At 49.3% G+C, this 17,717-nt stretch overlaps 1 protein-coding gene across 7 annotated transcripts in view; it reads left to right on the forward strand.

The window, feature by feature from the left end:
* Positions 1 to 17,717, forward strand: part of LOC127585350 (AT-rich interactive domain-containing protein 3B-like) — a 203,318-nt gene that overhangs the window by 602 nt on the left and 184,999 nt on the right. For 3 of the 7 annotated variants that reach the window (XM_052042751.1, XM_052042750.1, XM_052042753.1), the window contains exons 2-3: positions 27 to 156; positions 10,269 to 10,880. In XM_052042751.1, the coding sequence (XP_051898711.1) occupies positions 58 to 156; positions 10,269 to 10,880 (711 nt within the window). In that variant the 5' untranslated portion in view covers positions 27 to 57. Of the gene's footprint in view, positions 1 to 26; positions 157 to 2,900; positions 3,169 to 10,268; positions 10,881 to 17,717 lie in introns of those variants that run through there. The other 4 variants (XM_052042752.1, XM_052042755.1, XM_052042756.1 and 1 more) reach the window with 3 other exon arrangements.

The following is a 17,717-nucleotide window of genomic DNA, read 5'->3' on the forward strand; positions in this document are numbered from 1 at the left end:
TGGTGATTTTTTTTCGTTGTTTGCAGCCCGTTTCTTGTCTACTCTTCAGACCGGGGTATGAGGATGTTGTACATTTTGGGAAACGTCTTTCAAATAACACATGTTTCGTTTGTAGGAAACCTTCTCATGAAAATTAACAGGGGTTCGACCGAACAGGTTTGTTTTGTGATGTTGGATCCGAGAGCGGATCACTAATTGCCTCTGGCAGAGGAGAGTTGGGTTTCATAAAGCTGCGTTTCCACTTCTCTCTCTGGCTACCTTTAGTTCGCTCTGTCTTCCTCAATGTCTCCCCCTTTCTTATCTCGACCCATATCCTCTCTTTCTCTCCTCCTTTCCCACTCCCTCTCTCTTTCGCTCCATTTCTCAACACTCCTCATTTCTCAGTCCCCCCGTCTCTGTCCCCCCTCCCTCCCTCTGTCCCCACTCCCCCCTCTCCCCCCCTCCGTCCCCCCCCTCTCCGTCCCCCCTCCCTCCCCCCCTCTCCGTCCCCCCTCCCTCCCCCCCTCTCCGTCCCCCCTCCCTCCCCCCCCTCTCCGTCCCCCCTCCCTCCCCCTCCCTCCCCCTCCCTCCGTCCCCTCTCCCTCCGTCCCCTCTCCCTCCCCCCCTCCCCTCCCCCCCTCCCCCCCTCCCCTCCCCCCCCCTCTCCCCCCCTCCCCTCCTCCCCTCTCCCCCCTCCCCTCCCCCCCTCTCCCCCCCTCCCCTCCTCCCCCCCTCCCCTCCCCCCCTCCCCCCCCTCCCCCCCTCTCCCCCCTCCCCCCCCTCTCCCCCCTCCCCCCCCTCTCCCCCCTCCCCCCTCTCCCCTCCCCCCCTCTCCCCTCCCCCCCTCTCCCCCCCTCCCCTCTCCCCCCCTCCCCCCCTCCCCTCTCCCCCCCTCCCCTCTCCCCCCCTCCCCTCTCCCCCCCTCCCCTCTCCCCCCCTCCCCTCTCCCCCCCTCCCCTCTCCCCCCCTCCCCTCTCCCTACCCCTCCCCTCCCTCCCCTCCCCCCCCCCCCCCCCTCCCTCCCCTCCCCTCCCCAGCCCCTACCTCCCCTCCCCATCCCCTACCTCCCCTCTCCCTCCCCATCCCCTACCTCCCCTCTCCCTCCCCATCCCCTACCTCCCCTCTCCCTCCCCCTTCCCCTCCTCCCCTCTCCCTCCCCCTTCCCCTCCTCCCCTCTCCCTCCCCCTTCCCCTCCTCCCCTCTCCCTCCCCCCCCCCTCTCCCTCCCCTCCCCTCTCCCTCCCCCTCCCTCTCCTCCCCTCTCCCTCCCCTCTCCCTCCCCTCCTCCCCTCTCCCTCCCCTCCTCCCCTCTCCCTCCCCCCTCTCCTCCCCTCTCCCTCCCCCCCCTCCTCCCCTCTCCCCTCCCCTCCTCCCTCCCCTCTCCCTCCCTCCTCTCCTCCCCTCTCCCTCCCCCCCTCTCCCTCCCCTCTCCCTCCCCCTCCCCTCCTCCCCTCTCCCTCCCCCCCTCTCCTCCCCTCTCCCTCCCCCCCTCTCCTCCCCTCTCCCTCCCCCCTCTCCTCCCCTCTCCCTCCTCCTCCCCTCTCCTCCCCTCCCCTCTCCCTCCCCTCCCCTCCTCCCTCCCCCTCCCCTCCTCCCTCCCCCTCCTCCTCCCTCCCCTCTCCCTCCCCCCCTCCCCTCCCCCCTCCCCTCCCCCCCTCCCCCTCCCCTCCCCTCCTCCCCCTCCCCTCCTCCCCCTCCCCTCCTCCCCCTCCCCCTCCTCCCCTCCCCCTCCTCCCCTCCCCTCCTCCCCTCCCCCTCCTCCCCTCCCCCTCCTCCCCTCCCCCTCCTCCCCTCCCCCTCTCCCTCCCCCTCCTCCCCTCTCCCTCCCCCTCCTCCCCTCTCCCTCCCCCCCCTCCCTCCCCTCCTCCCCTCCCCTCCTCCCCTCCCCTCCCCCTCCCCTCCCCCCCTCCCCCTCCCCCCCTCTCCCTCCCCTCCCCCCTCTCCCTCCCCCTCCATACACCCCCCTCTCCCTCCCCCTCCATACACCCCCTCTCCCTCCCCCTCCATACACCCCCCTCTCCCTCCCCCTCCCCTCCCCTCCTCCCCTCCCCTCCCCTCCTCCCCTCCCCTCCTCCCCTCCCCTCCCCTCCCCTCCCCCTCCCCTCCCCCCCTCTCCCTCCCCTCCCCCCCTCTCCCTCCCCCTCCCCCTCCCTCCCCCTCCCCCTCCCTCCCTCCCCCTCCCCCTCCCTCCCCCTCCCCTCCCCTCATCCCCCTCCCCTCCTCCCCCTCCCCTCCTCCCCCTCCCCCCTCCCCTCCCCCCCTCCCCTCCCCCCCCTCCCCCCCTCCCTCCTCCCCCTCCCCCCCCTCCCCCCCTCTCCCCCCTCCCCACTCCCCCCCTCCCCACTCCCCTCTCCTCCCCCACTCCCCCTCTCCTCCCCCACTCCCCTCTCCTCCCCCACTCCCCTCTCCTCCCCCACTCCCCTCTCCTCCCCCACTCCCCTCCCTCCCCTCCCCCCCCTCCCCTCCCCCCCCTCCCCTCCCTCCCCTCCCCTCCCTCCCCCCCACTCCCTCCCTCCCCCTCCCTCCCTCCCCCTCCTCCCTCCCCCCCACTCCCCTCCCCCCCACTCCCCTCCCCCCCACTCCCCTCCCCCCCACTCCCCTCCCCCCCACTCCCCTCCCCCCCACTCCCCTCCCCCCACTCCCCTCCCCCCCCTCTCCCTCCCCCTCCCCCCCCACTCTCCTCCCTCCCTCCCCCTCCCTCCCCCTCCCCCCCTCCCCCCCTCCCCCCCCCTCGTCCCCTCCTCCCTCCCTCCCCCCCCCGTCCCCTCACTTCTATATACCCCACCTCTCTCTCTCTCTCTCTCCTCATTTCGCATACTCTTTCTCCCCCCGCCCCCATAAAACTTTAAACCGAGAAGCTGGCAAAATATCAAGTTTTCTGTATCCCTTAAACCCAGCGCAAGCTTGCTTGGTTTTTTATAATCTGCGTTGCCCGCGGGGAGTTGTCGGTGTGGACACAGAAGTCCTTGTGCGTGGTCGGTACCGCGATAGTCGCTGCCGGTTCCCAGCCGACCTGAGGTCGCCTCTGCCCCCAGTTCCCAACCGCTGCTCGCCGCCCAGGTAACCCTCCTCCTCTCGTTCGTTCCTCCACCCTCCGGGGCCCGTGGAAGATTTCCTGTTTCCTGCGCCCAATCCAAAGCCCAGACGCACATTTCCAGCCTTTAACATGAACCGGCTCGCCCAGAATTTGGTAAATGCTTTTACTTTCATAACTATAGGCAGGACTTGCATCTGAAATAATTTTGATGGACCTCTTGCCTCACACAAACAAAGTAATTGTTTTATTATTGTCACATATACCGAGGTGCATTGAAAACCTTTTGTCTGTGTGACATCCAGAGAGATCATTCCATACGTAAGTACATTGAGATAGTAAAAAGAAAACAATGCAGAATATAGTGTTGCAGTTACAGAGAAAGTGCAGGGCAGGTAGACAATAAGGTGCAAGGTAGATTGAGAGATCTAGAGTTGGAATAGTTGACTCTGTTTGTTATTTCTGTGGATGTTTGCGATGTCAAGCTGCAATCAGATTGTAAAGAGGTGAAAACTAGAGCAGGAGTTGTCCATCGGAATCAGGTTTATTATCACTGACTTGTATGTGGTGAAATCTGTTGTTTTGCAGCAGCAGTACAGTGCAAGACTTAAAATTGCTATAAATTACAAAATAAGTAGTCCAAGGAATAGTGAGGTGGTGTTTATGAACCATTCAGAAATCTGTTGGCAGACAGGTTCCTAAATCATTGTGTTCATTCGGTCCCTCATACCTGTTCTGCCATTTAATGGGGCCACGGCTGAACTTTTACCTCTGCACCGCTTCCTGTACTAACCACACAGCCCTTGATGCGCTTAGCATTCGAAAAATCTACCCATTTTCCCCTTTGTATATAATCGGTGACTGGCGCAGCGGGTAGTGCTGCTGCCTTGCGTCTCCAGTCACCTGAGTTCGATCCCGACCTCCGGTGCTGTCTCTGAAGCTTGTTTTCCCTGTGAGCGAATTGACTTCCTCCGACATCCCAAAGGCGTGCGGTTGATAGGTAAATTGGCCACTGTAATCGCCCCCTAGTGTGTGGGGGAGTGGATGGGAAAGAAGAGAGAATAAAATGGGGGCTTGATACTGTGGATTTGATGGACCGAATAGCCTGTTCCTCTGCTGTATGACTCTCAAACCCCTCTCTGGTCCTCTTGGTTTCTAAAGAATTCTCCACTCTCTGTGAAGAAATTTCTTCTCATCTCCTGAATAGCTGGCCCATTGTTTTGGGACTGTGACTCCTGGTTCTGGAACCCCGGCCAGGAGAAACATCATCTCTGCAACTACCCAGTCAAGCTCAGAAATAATTCTTGTGGCAGAGTCTCCTTATTCTTTCCCCATGAGACAAGTGCCACATCCCAGGGATCAATCAGGTGAACCTTTCCCACATACCCTCTTTGACAACCACATCCTGGGGAGACCAGACCAGACCTGTGCACAATATTCCAGGTGTGGTCTCACGAGGGCCATATATATTTTCCAATGTGATCTGTACTAAAATTCTTTTGCCAATTGCATTCTTAATCATTATAGTTGATTTAACATTTTTATGGAGGGAAATAACAATTGTCAAATCACATGTGAAAATACGGATTGGTTGTGCTGTGGTTCATCCCTGCCATTCCCTCCATCACTCCAATCGTCCACCTAATTAAATCGGTAAACTAGAAGGGGTTGTGCCAACAATTTCCATTTAATGCAATAAAATGTCTTAAACTGCTTCACAGAACTGCCACTAAGCACTGAGGAATAGGAAATAAGAAAAACACAAGCCACTTTGAAATGAAGCAAACTCCCACAGCTTGCAGTGTCATTAATGTATTTAGAAATGTTGACTCGGGGATAAATGCAAGGAATTTCCAGGGTGTAGGAACTAGATGCTTGAAGGCAGTGGAGGAGGGAAGGAAATCTGGGATGACAAGGAGGAAACAAAGGCACGGGAAGATTTGTCAACAGAATGAGATCTTTAGTCTTGATGTGTTTGCATGCTTTTTACTTTTCAGAGAGCAGGGTTTTAAATGTTTTAAGTTTTTATTGCAAACTTCTGGTAGGTGGGAAGTACGAGGAGATTTACAAGGTTTGATCTGGGGTGTCGTGTGGTCTGGGATCAGTTACCCTGATGATGGGGGGCACATATTCTGCAGTTTGTTGAAAGCCAGTAATGTGATTCTTCACTAACAAGGAACTGAAAGTGATCAGTCATTCTATGTGAAGCATGTTGAGGCACTTAGAAGACCTAACCTAAAAGCATTTATGCATTTTGTTTTAACTGAAACCCTTCATATATTCCTGCTTTACAACGTAGTTGGTATGATTTTTAAAATTCCTCCCCCCCCCCACCCAACCTACCATTGATTGTGGTTATGTTTGGCTCCACACCCCTCCCCCCAACTAGGTGATGATTGTAAAATGTCGTCTGAGGATCCTCGAGCTTGCTGCAAGGAATCAATTAATTTCAATAATCTGTCAGTCCCATCGTGTGGTGCCTGTGCAGTGAACAGTCCTCATTCTGTACCTCACTCAAGTGCAAAAACCAGGTCCATTCTGTAAGATTCAGCAGAAGTACTGGTTTATTATTGTCACTTGTACCGAGGTACAGTGAAAAACTTGTCTTACGTACCGATCGTACAGGTCAGTTCATTGCACAGTGCAGTTACATTGGGTTAGTACAGAGTCCATTGATGTAGTACAGGTAAAAACAATAACAGTACAGAGTAGTGTCACAGCTACAGAGAAAGTGCAGTGCAATAAGGTGCAAGGTCACAACAAGGCTGATCATGAGGTCAGAGTCCATCTCATTGTATAAGGGAACCGTTCAGCAGTCTTATCACAGTGGGGTAGAAGCTGTCAAGTCTGGTGGTACGTGCCTTCAGGCTCCTGTATCTTCTACCAGATGGAAGAGGAGAGAAGAGAGGATGTCCTGGGTGTCTGTCCTATGTAGTTGGGGCAGCTGATTCAGAAGACTGAATGTGACACATTCCCGTCTCCAGAACTTTGGGAACTGCATTTTGTTCTCTGCCCTGTTTTTCTCTGGGAATCTTTAAAATAGTCATCTCGGCTGGAAATTTATGCCACCGGGGAAAATCATGTTCTTGATTAGAAATTTTGCATTCCATTATATAGCAAATATTCATGATATTTTGCTAAATGTTGCTGGAAAAGTATACTATAAGTAAAAGACTGCTAAAGTCGCTGCCTCACAGCTCCAGTGACCCAAGTTCAATACTGACCTTGGGTGCTTTCTGTGTGGAGTTTACACATTCTCACTGTGACTGCGTGGGTTTCCCCTGGGTGCTCTGGTTTCCTCCTGCGTCCCAAGGACATGAGGGTTGGTAGGTCAATTGGCCAGTTGTGTGTAGATGAGTGGCAGAATCTGGGGAGAGTTGATGGGAATGGGGAAGAATAAAATAAGGATAGTGCAGGATCGCTGTAAATTGGTGCTTGATGTTCAGTGGGCTGTGGGACTATTTCAATGGTGTAAGGCTCCATGACAATAAATTGGGCAGAGAGCAGACAGGTGCTGATTGAGTACTGGTACAGATCTTTAACATCTCCTTAACAAGGCTTTGTTTCTTCACAAAGGTGGTACTAACCGTGCAGGACCCCTCAAAACTATACCAGAAATATCAGCCTAGAATGTTGTGCTCAAATTCTGGGTTGAGATTTGAACCCTCAACTTTCAGGCGAGGAGGCAATAACTTTAGTAAACCATCAAAGTGTGGTGTATTGAACAACTAAGGATAAAGAGGTTTGATTGAACGAGTTATGGAATTAAAATATCATTATGGAACGAAGGTGCAATGGGGCAATCTGCCTGTCTAACCCCATGCAACTAAATCTCCATATTTGTGTGTTTAATGTTTATCACTGTTTGGGTGCTGTGACCCTGGAGGTTTGAAGGGTTAGCCTTGGCATCATTTCCTCATTGGTTAAAGCCCTGGTCAGAACATCCAATGTCTACTGCTTTTCTTTAAAAAATAGTGTCTTGCATTCTTATGCAGACCTTTTTCACAAACTTAAGAATTCCCAAAGTGCTTCACAGCCAATACTGTTGTTGATATGTAGTCACTCTTTATAGTATAAGAGCTTGAGGAACACAGGTTAATGGGAATATTGATTCTAGCTCCTGTGACGCTGGAGGTTCACCTAATTGGCCCACAAAATCAAACTAGACTGATACCTGGAATGGGCAGGTGTGTTATAGTTGGACAGGTTAGACTTGTGTATCATCTGAAGCTCAGAAGGGTGAGGGGGGGCTTGATTGAAACATATAGATCCTGAGAGTCTTCTTGGGGTGGATGTGGACAGGATGTTTCCTCTTGTGGGTGAATCTAGAACTAGGGGTCAAGGATTAAAAATGTCATGCATTTAAAATAGATGAGACAATGTTTATTTTCTTGGGATTGAGTCTTTGGAACTCCCAGTGGGAACAGAGTTTTGAACGTTTTAAGGCAGAGATCGATGGAGTCTTGATCAGCAAGGAGGCGAAAGTTTACTGGGGGTAGGTGGGAATCCAGGGTTGAGGTTATATTCAGATCAGCCACGATTTTGAGTGGCAGAGCAGGCTTGAGGGTGTGGTGGGAGCAGAGTCGCTGACGGCATTTAAGAAGTTTAGACAACCACATGAATTGCACAGGCATAGAAGGCTACAGGCCAAGTACTAGAACATGGGATTAACATAGATGGGTGCTTACTGGTTGGCGTGGACATGATGGGCCAAGTGGCCTATTTCTTTGCTGTATGACTTTAAGGGGCTAACTCCTGCTCTTAATTCGTACAATTGATTAGAAAGTGACCACATATTCTGATCTTAAGAAAGACTTCATGTATGGTTACTGAATTGCTGGTAAAATGATGGTTAATATCCTACTGCATCCCCTGTGGCATATTTGTTGTGTTACAGCAAGGACGTAGAGTGACTTTCCCCAACAGAGGGGGTGAAAATAGCTCCTTGGTGAACCAGAACAGATGTCAACAGTAGCACTCTCTGCAATACATTGTTCTCTGTTCAAATCCCACTACTGAGGCTTTAGCAATACTTCCAGTCCAGTCACCACATTGCAGTACTGATGGAGCATTGCACTGTTGGAGATGAGAAGTTACAGTATGTTGAAGTCACATCTATCCTATGCTTTTGAAGATAAGCAACACACACAACGCTGGAGAAACTCAGCAGGTCAGGCAGCGTCTATGGAGGGAAGTGGACAGTCGACCTTTTGGGTGGAGCCAGAGAAGGCCATTTTGTTTCATGCCTGCTCCACCATTCAATAAGATCAAGACTGATCTTTCATCTCCATGCCACTTTCCTGCATTATCCCCCATATCCCTTGCTTCCTTTTAATATCTAAAAATGTATCAATCTTTGTACCCAGGGACTGAGCCTCCAACAGCCCTCTTGGGTAAAGAATTCCAAAGATTCACCTTCCTCTGAGTGAAGAAATTTCTTCTCTGTCCTGAATGTCCAGCCTCTGTGACTCGTTGTTCTAGACAGCCCAGCTGGCTGAACCATCAACCTCACATCTATGCTGTCAAGCCCTGTCAGAACTTGCTGTGTTTCAATGAGGCAGAACAGGTCGTAACTTTCACCAGAAGCATCAAACTATTATGGATTGTACTCATTTGCTGTGCATCAAATGTCTTAGAGTTGTACATCATGGAAACAGGCCTTTTGGCCCACCAAGTACATGCTGGCCATCGAACGTGAATTAACAGTATACCTACACTAATCCCATTCACTGCACTTTCTCATCAAATCCCCCTGGATTTCACCACTTAGTTGCACCCTTGGGCGACTTTCAGTGGCCAATTAACCTGCCAACCCTACGTCTTTGGGATGTGGAAGGAAATTGGCACATCTGGAGGAAGCCCATCTGGTCACGGAAAATGTGCAAACTCCACATAGGATGAGAGGTCAGGATGGAATGCAGGAAGCTGTGTAGCTGTAATGTTGATTGGGAAATTACCTGTTGCAACTAAATTCTGTTACAATTGCTCCTGTTATTAGTAGCTCTTTCAATAAAATTCATACCAGTGTCAGTGCCTTGAAATAGAGTAGCCATCTAGCTTGCTGTTGGGTTTCTACAGATTGGAATTTAGTGGCTGGAAGCTGTATTAGTTGAATGCTAGCGAGTTACAGACTTGTTATGATACAAGGTGATATTTCCCATGTTAATCCACCATAGTATAAGTTATAGCCTTATGATGAAGACAAATAATACATTTCAAATATTTTGGTTGCCTAGTAACTGGATTTGGTGCTTGATGACCAAATCTCTGGGTGGGATCCAAATCAGTGTGATATTTATCTTCAGTCTTTCCAACAACAATTTACAGAAGATTAACAGGTGCTTAAGATGATTAAAGGATTTGGTAGGGCAGTTGGTGAGAAGTCCTGATTGAGGGGGGAAGGTAGAAGGTTGGGTGGAGTTCAGACGAGGGAACATTACCTCTATACCCAGAGGCAGGTTATTCAGACCTAACGTCAGTGGAAATCTGGACAACTTTCCTGGCTCTCGCTGGGGGAGATGAGTGAAAATTACGAAATGGAATTGAATTGGGTTCATGGAGTTGAAATGCAGAAGGTACAATGCAGTGATGGGTGGGTTTCAGTGGCCGGGTGGTCTCCACCTGATGCTACATTCCTAAATGTTGGATTGCATCATTTGGTAACAATGCAGCAGCTCCTTCCAATTCCTATAGCACCTTTTAACATTGTAGAAATATCTCCAAATGCTTCCTGGAAGCCTTAACAAGGTAAATCATTGCTGAGCTCCATAAATAGATATTGAGCAGATGGGAGAAGATTTGGTCAATGGGAGAGATTTGATGGAGAAACTTTAAAAATGAGGAAAGGCAGGTGGAGAGTTTTTTTGGGGGGGGGGGAAGGAATTCAGAAGCTTAGGGCTTTGGCAACTGAAGGCACGACCACTATTGGTAGCCAATAAAATTTTGGGTATGATTATGAGGCCAAATTGGAGATGTGGCCTTTTGAGCTCTGAAAACAGTACGTTTCACCAATCCCAGGAAAAGTGTTGAATGTATTAAATGGGTCCCGTGAGAGTCGTAAAGTAATACAGCACAGAAACAGGCCATTTGGCCCAACTCATCCATGCCAACCAAGGTGCCCGCCTGAGCTAGTCCCATTTGGCTGATATCCCTCTAAACCTTTCCTATCCATGGGGTTCCATTGATGTCAATTGTGATGAACTCTTCTTTTGGCCAGCCCCAAATTGTGTTTAATTTTCACCGCCTTGTTTTGACAGCCTGGCTTGCTGACTGGAGAAGGATTAAACCTGGTTCTGAGTGGAAGCTCTCAGATCCATCACCAGGGAATGAAGTTGGAAGCTGTGATGGAGCATTTACAAAGACAGCAGCAGGCCCGATTGGAGATGGAGGGCAGGGAGAGGAAGGACCGAGGGATCCGGGAAGCCCACATCTTTTACGCTCAGCAGTTTGCCGCTCAGCAAGCTGCATTGGCCGCTTCCTCCAGGTCACCCCCTGGGACACTGGGCAGCAGACCCTTGCCTGCCGGGCCCAGCCTCCCGCGGGTAACCAATAAGAACAGCATGGATTCTGATCCCGAAGATGACGCCTTTGAGGGCGAGGACCCGGGCAGTGATTTGGAGGATGAGGAGATGGCGAGAGGAGGCCATGAGGAAGATGAAGACGACGACGATGAGGAGGACGAGGAGGAGTATCTCAGGAAACAGGCAGCTCCAGCTGTGCCGCCTCCAAGGCTCCCACCTGCCCACCGTCCATCTGTTAGTGGACAATCCCAGCAACCAGGAAGCACTCAGTCCATTTCGCCAAGTCAAGCACATTCAAAGTCACCCACTAGTCACCATGAATGGGGTTACGAAGAACAGTTCAAACAGGTAATTCACTTCTGTTGCACCTTGACCATTGTGTCACCAGAGTTAAACACTAGCATGTCTGAATTATAATGCAGCAAGCTGTGCTGAATCTCTTCAACGTGGAGTGGGCGCGAAAGCACTCCATTTCATCTCTAAAAGCAAACTGATCTTGGAATAGACTCGCTTAGCTGAGTTGAGTATTCCCAATCCGTACTGGGATGAATGGAGCTGCCTCCAAGGGCCAGTACCATTCTCAGCCACATTTGAACATCAGATCTGTGCTGGCTTAAGGTTCAATTTAACATTGAAAGCATTTCTTTTCTGGGACTTGGAGTGAAGTCTGGGGGATACGTGTAGAAAGCAGAACCCCTGGTATGTTGTGTGATGGTATTGGCTTTGTAATTCCATTTCTATCATACCATTCTACTTGGGTTAGTGTATAGATGCATCATTTTCATTGCTCTTTATACAATTTTCAAATTAATTATTTGTTTTTGGCAATGTGGGTATTACTGTCCACCACTAGTCATCCGTGAAGAGGTGGTGACCAACTTCCTCAAACCTGTTGTTCTGGTGTTGAGGAAGCTGGTTATGAAGTAACTGAGTACTTGAACGCTTGAGAGGAGAGTTGAGAGTCGGTCACGCTGCTGGAGTCATGTAGCGATCAGGCTGAGAAAAGATGATGGATATTATTGAATAAAGCCTCTTCCTCTGAATGTGGGTCTGTTGGAATGACCACAATCTTATGCATGATCTGTGAAGATTGTAAATGGAGAAGTAGGTTTAAAAATAACATCTGGTGACAAGTTGATCTTTCTGAATGACTAGCTGTTCTTTTTTGTTTGACTCTCTGGAAGCTTTGGGCCAATTGATTTTATTTCATTTGTAAAATTGGGGAGAAAATCAAGCATTAGAGGTTGATATTGGTTGGCAGAGCCTTGACTTGAGGAAACAGACTCCCCCAATGGTGTATGAGAATGGTGATGCTGCTACCTGACCTATTCTTCAATGCACAGTTAATCACGGCAGCAGCTACCTGCTCCTATGTTGTCCAGATGGTAGACAACTCCTCTCCATTGGTGGTATTTGGAGAAAGGTTGGTAATGACTCAGAGCTACAGCACCCTCACCTTTGGCTCTTGTATTAGCTCCCAATTATTGGATGAGCAAGGTCGCAAAGTTGAGAACCTGAAAGATACAAATTTGATTCATGCACAGGAACTCAATGGGGAGAGAGGTCCTTCAACCCTGCCTTGCCGTTCCGTATGATCATGGCTGATCTGCCTCAGGCCCCAACTCCTCTTCCTCCTCTGCCAGTTCTTCATGGTGTTCAATTGTCCAATCTTTCAATAATGTATCTACTTCCTCCTTAAACACTTCAGTGATCCAGCTTCCATGACTTTTAAGAACAGCTTAAAAGATAGTTAGATAGTTACTTGGATGGGAAAGGTTTAGGTTAAGGGCCAAACACTGGCAAATGGGACTAGCTTGGACAGGTATCCTGGTCGGCAAGGACCTGTTGTTATGGCTCTGACTCTATGACCAACTGGGAATAGAGAACTCCAGAGATTCACCATTCTCTGCGAGGTGTGTCTCTCTGCAAGGAGATCCAGAGGTATGCCTCTCTCTGCAGAACAGGAGGAGGCCATTTTAGCCAATCAGCCTATGCTGGCCTACCAGAAGAGCCACACAATCGATTCCTCTACCATATACTGTTCAGTAGCCCTGCAGGACTGTCTGATGGTGGAGCAGATTCAATACAAATGTTCAGCTTTATTCAAGAATACATGTAATTTTGCTTTGAACATTTTGTATTGAATCTGCTCCACCATCAGGCAGCCCTGTGGAGATCTGAACAACTTGCTGAGAAAGGCAGCATTCCCCTTCATCTTTTGGGGGGGGGGGGGGGGGCGGGAAGGTGGTGGTGGTGTGATTAAATCTGCATGCTCTGGTTATTGACGCTGGGGACTTTGTTTGTCAGAGCCCCAAGTCCATGTTTCTCCAAGACCTGCAATCCCTCCAAGGGGCACATTAAGCTTATTAGCTCGAAGTAGACTTTTGTAATAAACATTTTTGCATTAGCAACAAGTTGTCTACAAACAATTATGTAGTGGTTATGTATTTAACTAGTGACCTTAAATTAAAAAGGTGATGGTCATAAAAGTTCATTGACGTCTTTCTTATGGTGGGGGGAGGGGGGGGAAGGAAAAACTCAACAACCTGGCTTGGTTTAGTTGAGCTCTTCTATTGTGGTTCTGTCATAGCATTACAGCCCAGGAGGAGGCTATTTGACCCATTGCTCTGCTGGGAGCCAGCATAACCTCAATCTCATCAGTCTTTCCCTGTAACCTATTTTCTCCCCACTTGCCTGTCAAGTGCTGCAGTTCCCCACCCAATTCTCCTGCTACCCCGACATTTAATTAACCAACGTCTTTGGGATGGGGATGGAAACCAGAGCACAGGCAGAATGTGCAAACTCTACACAGACAGGAACAGACTGGCTGGACCACTAACTGCTGCACCACTGATGCCCTTCTGTGACTCCAATCCCAAAGCAATGGGATGGTTCAAAACTGCCCTCAGAAACAGCCCAGCAATCAGGGATAAGTAATAATTACCCTCCCCAGCAAGCCCCTGGTATCCAGGAAAAGAATGGGAAACACGTAATATGGGATCCTTTTAAAGATGTGTGTGAAGGATCTGCTGTATGCTGCCTTCACCTGGACCCCACTCTGCGCTGTTCTAAGCGAATGCGACCTTGTTGGAAGGGCTATCCTGGGGATGAGATCCTAAACCAAGACCCGATTTGCTCTATTAGTTGAGTGTGGTAGGTCATTTTAAGGGGGCAGTCACCTGATTTTTAATCCCTCAGTCGAAGTCATTGGTCCTTGTCACATTGCTGATTGTGGGATCTTGCTGTACACATTTTCAGCATTCACCACTGACAACATTGGTAATCCTTTATAACAATTACTTGATACCTGGAAAGGGATGAAGAAAGCACTGTGAATGTGAGCTTCTCTCTTTGAGTTAAAAGATAAGCCACAATTTCATTGCATTCAATTCTGGTCATCCCATATAGGAAGGATGTGGAGGCGTTAGAGAGGGTGCAGAAGTGGTTTACCAGGATGCTGCCTGGATTAGAGGACATGTGCTACAAGGAGGGGTTGGACAATCTTGGGTTGTTTTCTCTGGAGCAGCAGAGGCTGAGGGAGACCTGATAGAAGTTTATAAGATCGTAAGAGGCATAGATAGAGTAGACAGCTGGTATCTTTTTCCCCAGGTCGAAATGTTTAATACTAGAGGGCAAGCATTTAAGGTGAGAGGGGGAAAGTTTTGTTTACACAAAGAGTGGTGCATGCCTGGATTGCACTGCCAGAGTTGGTAGTGGAGGCAGATACAACAGAGGTGTTTAAAAGGCTCTTAGATAGGCACAAGAATGTGCAGAGAATAGAGGGATTAGTTTACTTAAGCACTTAATTAGTTCGGCACAGCCTCGTGGGCTGAAGGGCCTGTTCCTGTGCTGTACTGTTCTATGTAAAGGCGGAGCAGGTCTGAGGGGCCAAATGACCAACTCCTCCTGTTTGTCAAATCTTAGTGCCGAGCTGATTGTAGTGATGTTACTACAGTAGCGACCACACTTCAGTTGTACTTCACTGCTTGCCAAATACTTGGCAACTGAGATGCGCAGAAATTTCTTTATAATTAGTTTGGTAACTCGTGCTCCGATCTTGGAGTGGATTCATGAGTTCAGTAGATCTTGTTTGAGCTCTGAGAGACCAGAGGATGTGGGAGTCGGGCAAGAACGTGGAGGCAGAGGATCAGCCACGATAGTATTGACTGCCGGTGCAGTTCTACTTGTCAAGTCATGGGATGTGGACATTATTGGTCAGGCTGCCATTATCTTCCATCCCTGGCCTCCAGCTGTGTCATTGTGTTAGTCAGTTAGGAGTGTCTGGAGTCATATGTTGGGCATGGACAACAGTTTTCATCTCTGGCTCTCTGATGTTTTTCAGGGAGGGTCATGATTTTTATATTTAAGTTCCCCGACGGGACTTGAACTTTTTTCTGGATCAGTAGTCAGGATACTTGTCCGATAGAGTAACTACCATGCTGCTCTACCCGTTACCTTTTAGAGGTTTATAAAATCATCAGGGGTGCAGATACAGTGAATATTCAGTCTTTTTCCCAGGGTAGGGGAATCTAAAACTAGAGGACAGAGGTTTTAGGTGAGAGGGAAAAGATTTCAAGGGGACTTTGAGGGACAACTTTTCCACACCGAGGGTGGTGGGTATATTGAATGAGCTGTAGAGGTGGGTAGGATTACAATATTTAAAAGACATTTAGACAGTACAAGGATAGAAAAGGTTTTGAGGGTTATGGGCCAAATGCAAGCAAATGGGACTAGCTCAGGTAGCCATCTTGGTCGACGTGGCTGAGTTGGGCCAAAGGGCCTGTTTCTGTGCTCTATGACTACAAGGCCTACATTCTAGTCAATGTTACTAAACCCAAGCGTTAAGTTCACCAGTAAAAATTGCAGTGCATATATCAGTCAGTCTTCATGTGGTATTGTTAGAACCAACACGTTGCAAAACCCAGTGGTAGACTTTGTTTGCTTTTACTGTTCTATTTAGCCACATCCACTGTGAAAACCATTTGGACGTTTGCCAGCTTTGTAACCTTGTCTGTGGTATTTAGTAATGTGTTTGTGGGCCCCTACTTCTGTAATCGCTAAGATTGATGTAAAGAAACATGAGGTAGGAAGATGGAATGAGGTTAATGCTTTTCACTTCAGATAGACTGATAAATTGGTACTGGCTGTAATGAGAATAAAATGGTGTTTTTCTTATGCACTTTGGGGCAGAATAGTGACAGGTTTGTGGCGGTGCACGGTTCTGGTTCTGAGTTAAGTACAACAGACACATTTGTTGATGCTTTTTCAGAACCTCTTTCCCGATCAGAGGATAAAAAGACAAGTGCTCTGTGCACCTGGGTACACCTGCAGTTAGCTGTCCCTGAGACCACAACAAGCCAGCTCTGACAAAGAAATACATAGCACTCTCAGTGAGCAGATCTGGAGAGCTCCCTAACCCTCAAAAATGAGAAGTTCTGTGTTTATTCTCCTCAAAACAAAGTGCCAATCTCTCTATCCCTTCAGGATGATTCCTCGACATGCTGGAAGCTAAACTGCTGAGCGGAGAAAAAGAGCAAACATGTCTTTGGTCACCAACGTTAAAATTGTGCCAGAATTTGGTGCAGTTTCTATTCCTTAAAATAAAGCCATGAGATTAAGACTTGTAATTTTATTTTAACTGTTACTGAAGCTTTTTGGAACTTAAACACAACCACAGAGTAAGTGCCTAGAAATTTTAATTGCATAATGCAGTGAGATTGAAAGCATTTATTCTTGGGGTGAATCCCATGCCCCTTGTGCATGGTACTGACATCATTCCCCAAGCAATGCTCCATTATGAGGGAACTTGGATCTAAGGAAGGATGTGCTGACCCTGGAGAGGGTCCAGAGGAGGTTCACAAGAATGATCTCTGGAATGAAAGGCTTAACGTATGAGGAGCATTTGATGTCTCTGGATAGAGTTCGGAAGGATGAGCGGGGGGGATCTCATTGAAATCTACCTGATAGTGAAAGGCCTGGATAGAGTGGATATGGCGAGGATGTTTCCACCATTAGGAGAGTCTAGGATCTGAGGGCACAGCCTCAGAATAAAGGGACGTCCCTTAAAACTGAGATGAGGAGGAATTTCTTCAGCCAGAGGCAGTGAAATCTGTTGCCACAGAGGGCTGTGGAGGCCAAGTCATTGGGTATATTTAGGGCAGAGATTGCTAGGTTCTTGATTGGTAAGGGGGTTACGGGGAGAAGGCGAGAGAATAGGGTTTTAATTCTGCTTTCATATTTTATGATCTTATGGTCTACGTAACTTCCGGGACCATGTGGTGCTTCCAAGCGAGGTGCTGGGTTGGGATTGGGTAAGTCCCCTACTTGAATGCTTTGCCCTTGCCCCATCCCACAACATGTTGCTCCCACTCTAAACCCCCTGCCCACCACACTGTGATTTTTCCACTGTTGATCTCCGAGGGCCGTCCCACCCTCCAGGCAAATCACCTCAACCCCAGCACCGATCGTCGGCCTGACGGTGAGCATCTCCTCCCTGACCTTTGGCTGCAATCCCTCTCACCCAAGGCCCACTATACAAGTTCTAATGTTTTGTCCCAATCCCCAGCTCCTGAGTTCCACATGTTCCCAGGGATTTGGCTGCAGTTGATGTCTGTGGAAGGGGTGGGGTTGTTGGGACTGAAACTGCTGTTGCTGCTCACTTTGACGCCATTCTAGCCTTTAGTGTGCACTGCAATTCGTAGATCAACTTTAATCTTGCATCAAGAATCCTTGAGGCAAGCACAAGGGAGAACCACCTTCCATCTCTCTGGGTTCCTCAGTTATTGGAAGTCAGTATGTTGCTTGTTTAAAAGAAGAATTTGCATCGGGGGTTTTTCTGCCTATGACTTAAGGCAGAGCGGACTCAGAATTAAGCTGGGGCGCTGGTAACTTTCACAGATTATTGGACACTCCAGTTTGAATCTAGAAGATCCCTAGTATGGTGTGTTATTAATTGGACAAATGTTTCTCATCTATTTTTTTTGTGTCGTTCCACAGGAGCACAAGAAAATAGGAGCAGGAGTAAGCCGCCAGCTCCCTCAAACCTGCCCCACTATTCAATATGATCGTGACTGATCCATTCTGGCCTCAACTCCTCTTCTGTGCCCATTCTCCATGACTCTCAATTCCTCGATCTTTCAAGTCTTAATCTTCACCTTAAGTACATCTAATTATCTGCCTTCCACC

This window comes from Pristis pectinata, chromosome 32 (assembly GCF_009764475.1).
Source record: "Pristis pectinata isolate sPriPec2 chromosome 32, sPriPec2.1.pri, whole genome shotgun sequence".
Lineage (NCBI taxonomy): Eukaryota > Metazoa > Chordata > Chondrichthyes > Rhinopristiformes > Pristidae > Pristis > Pristis pectinata.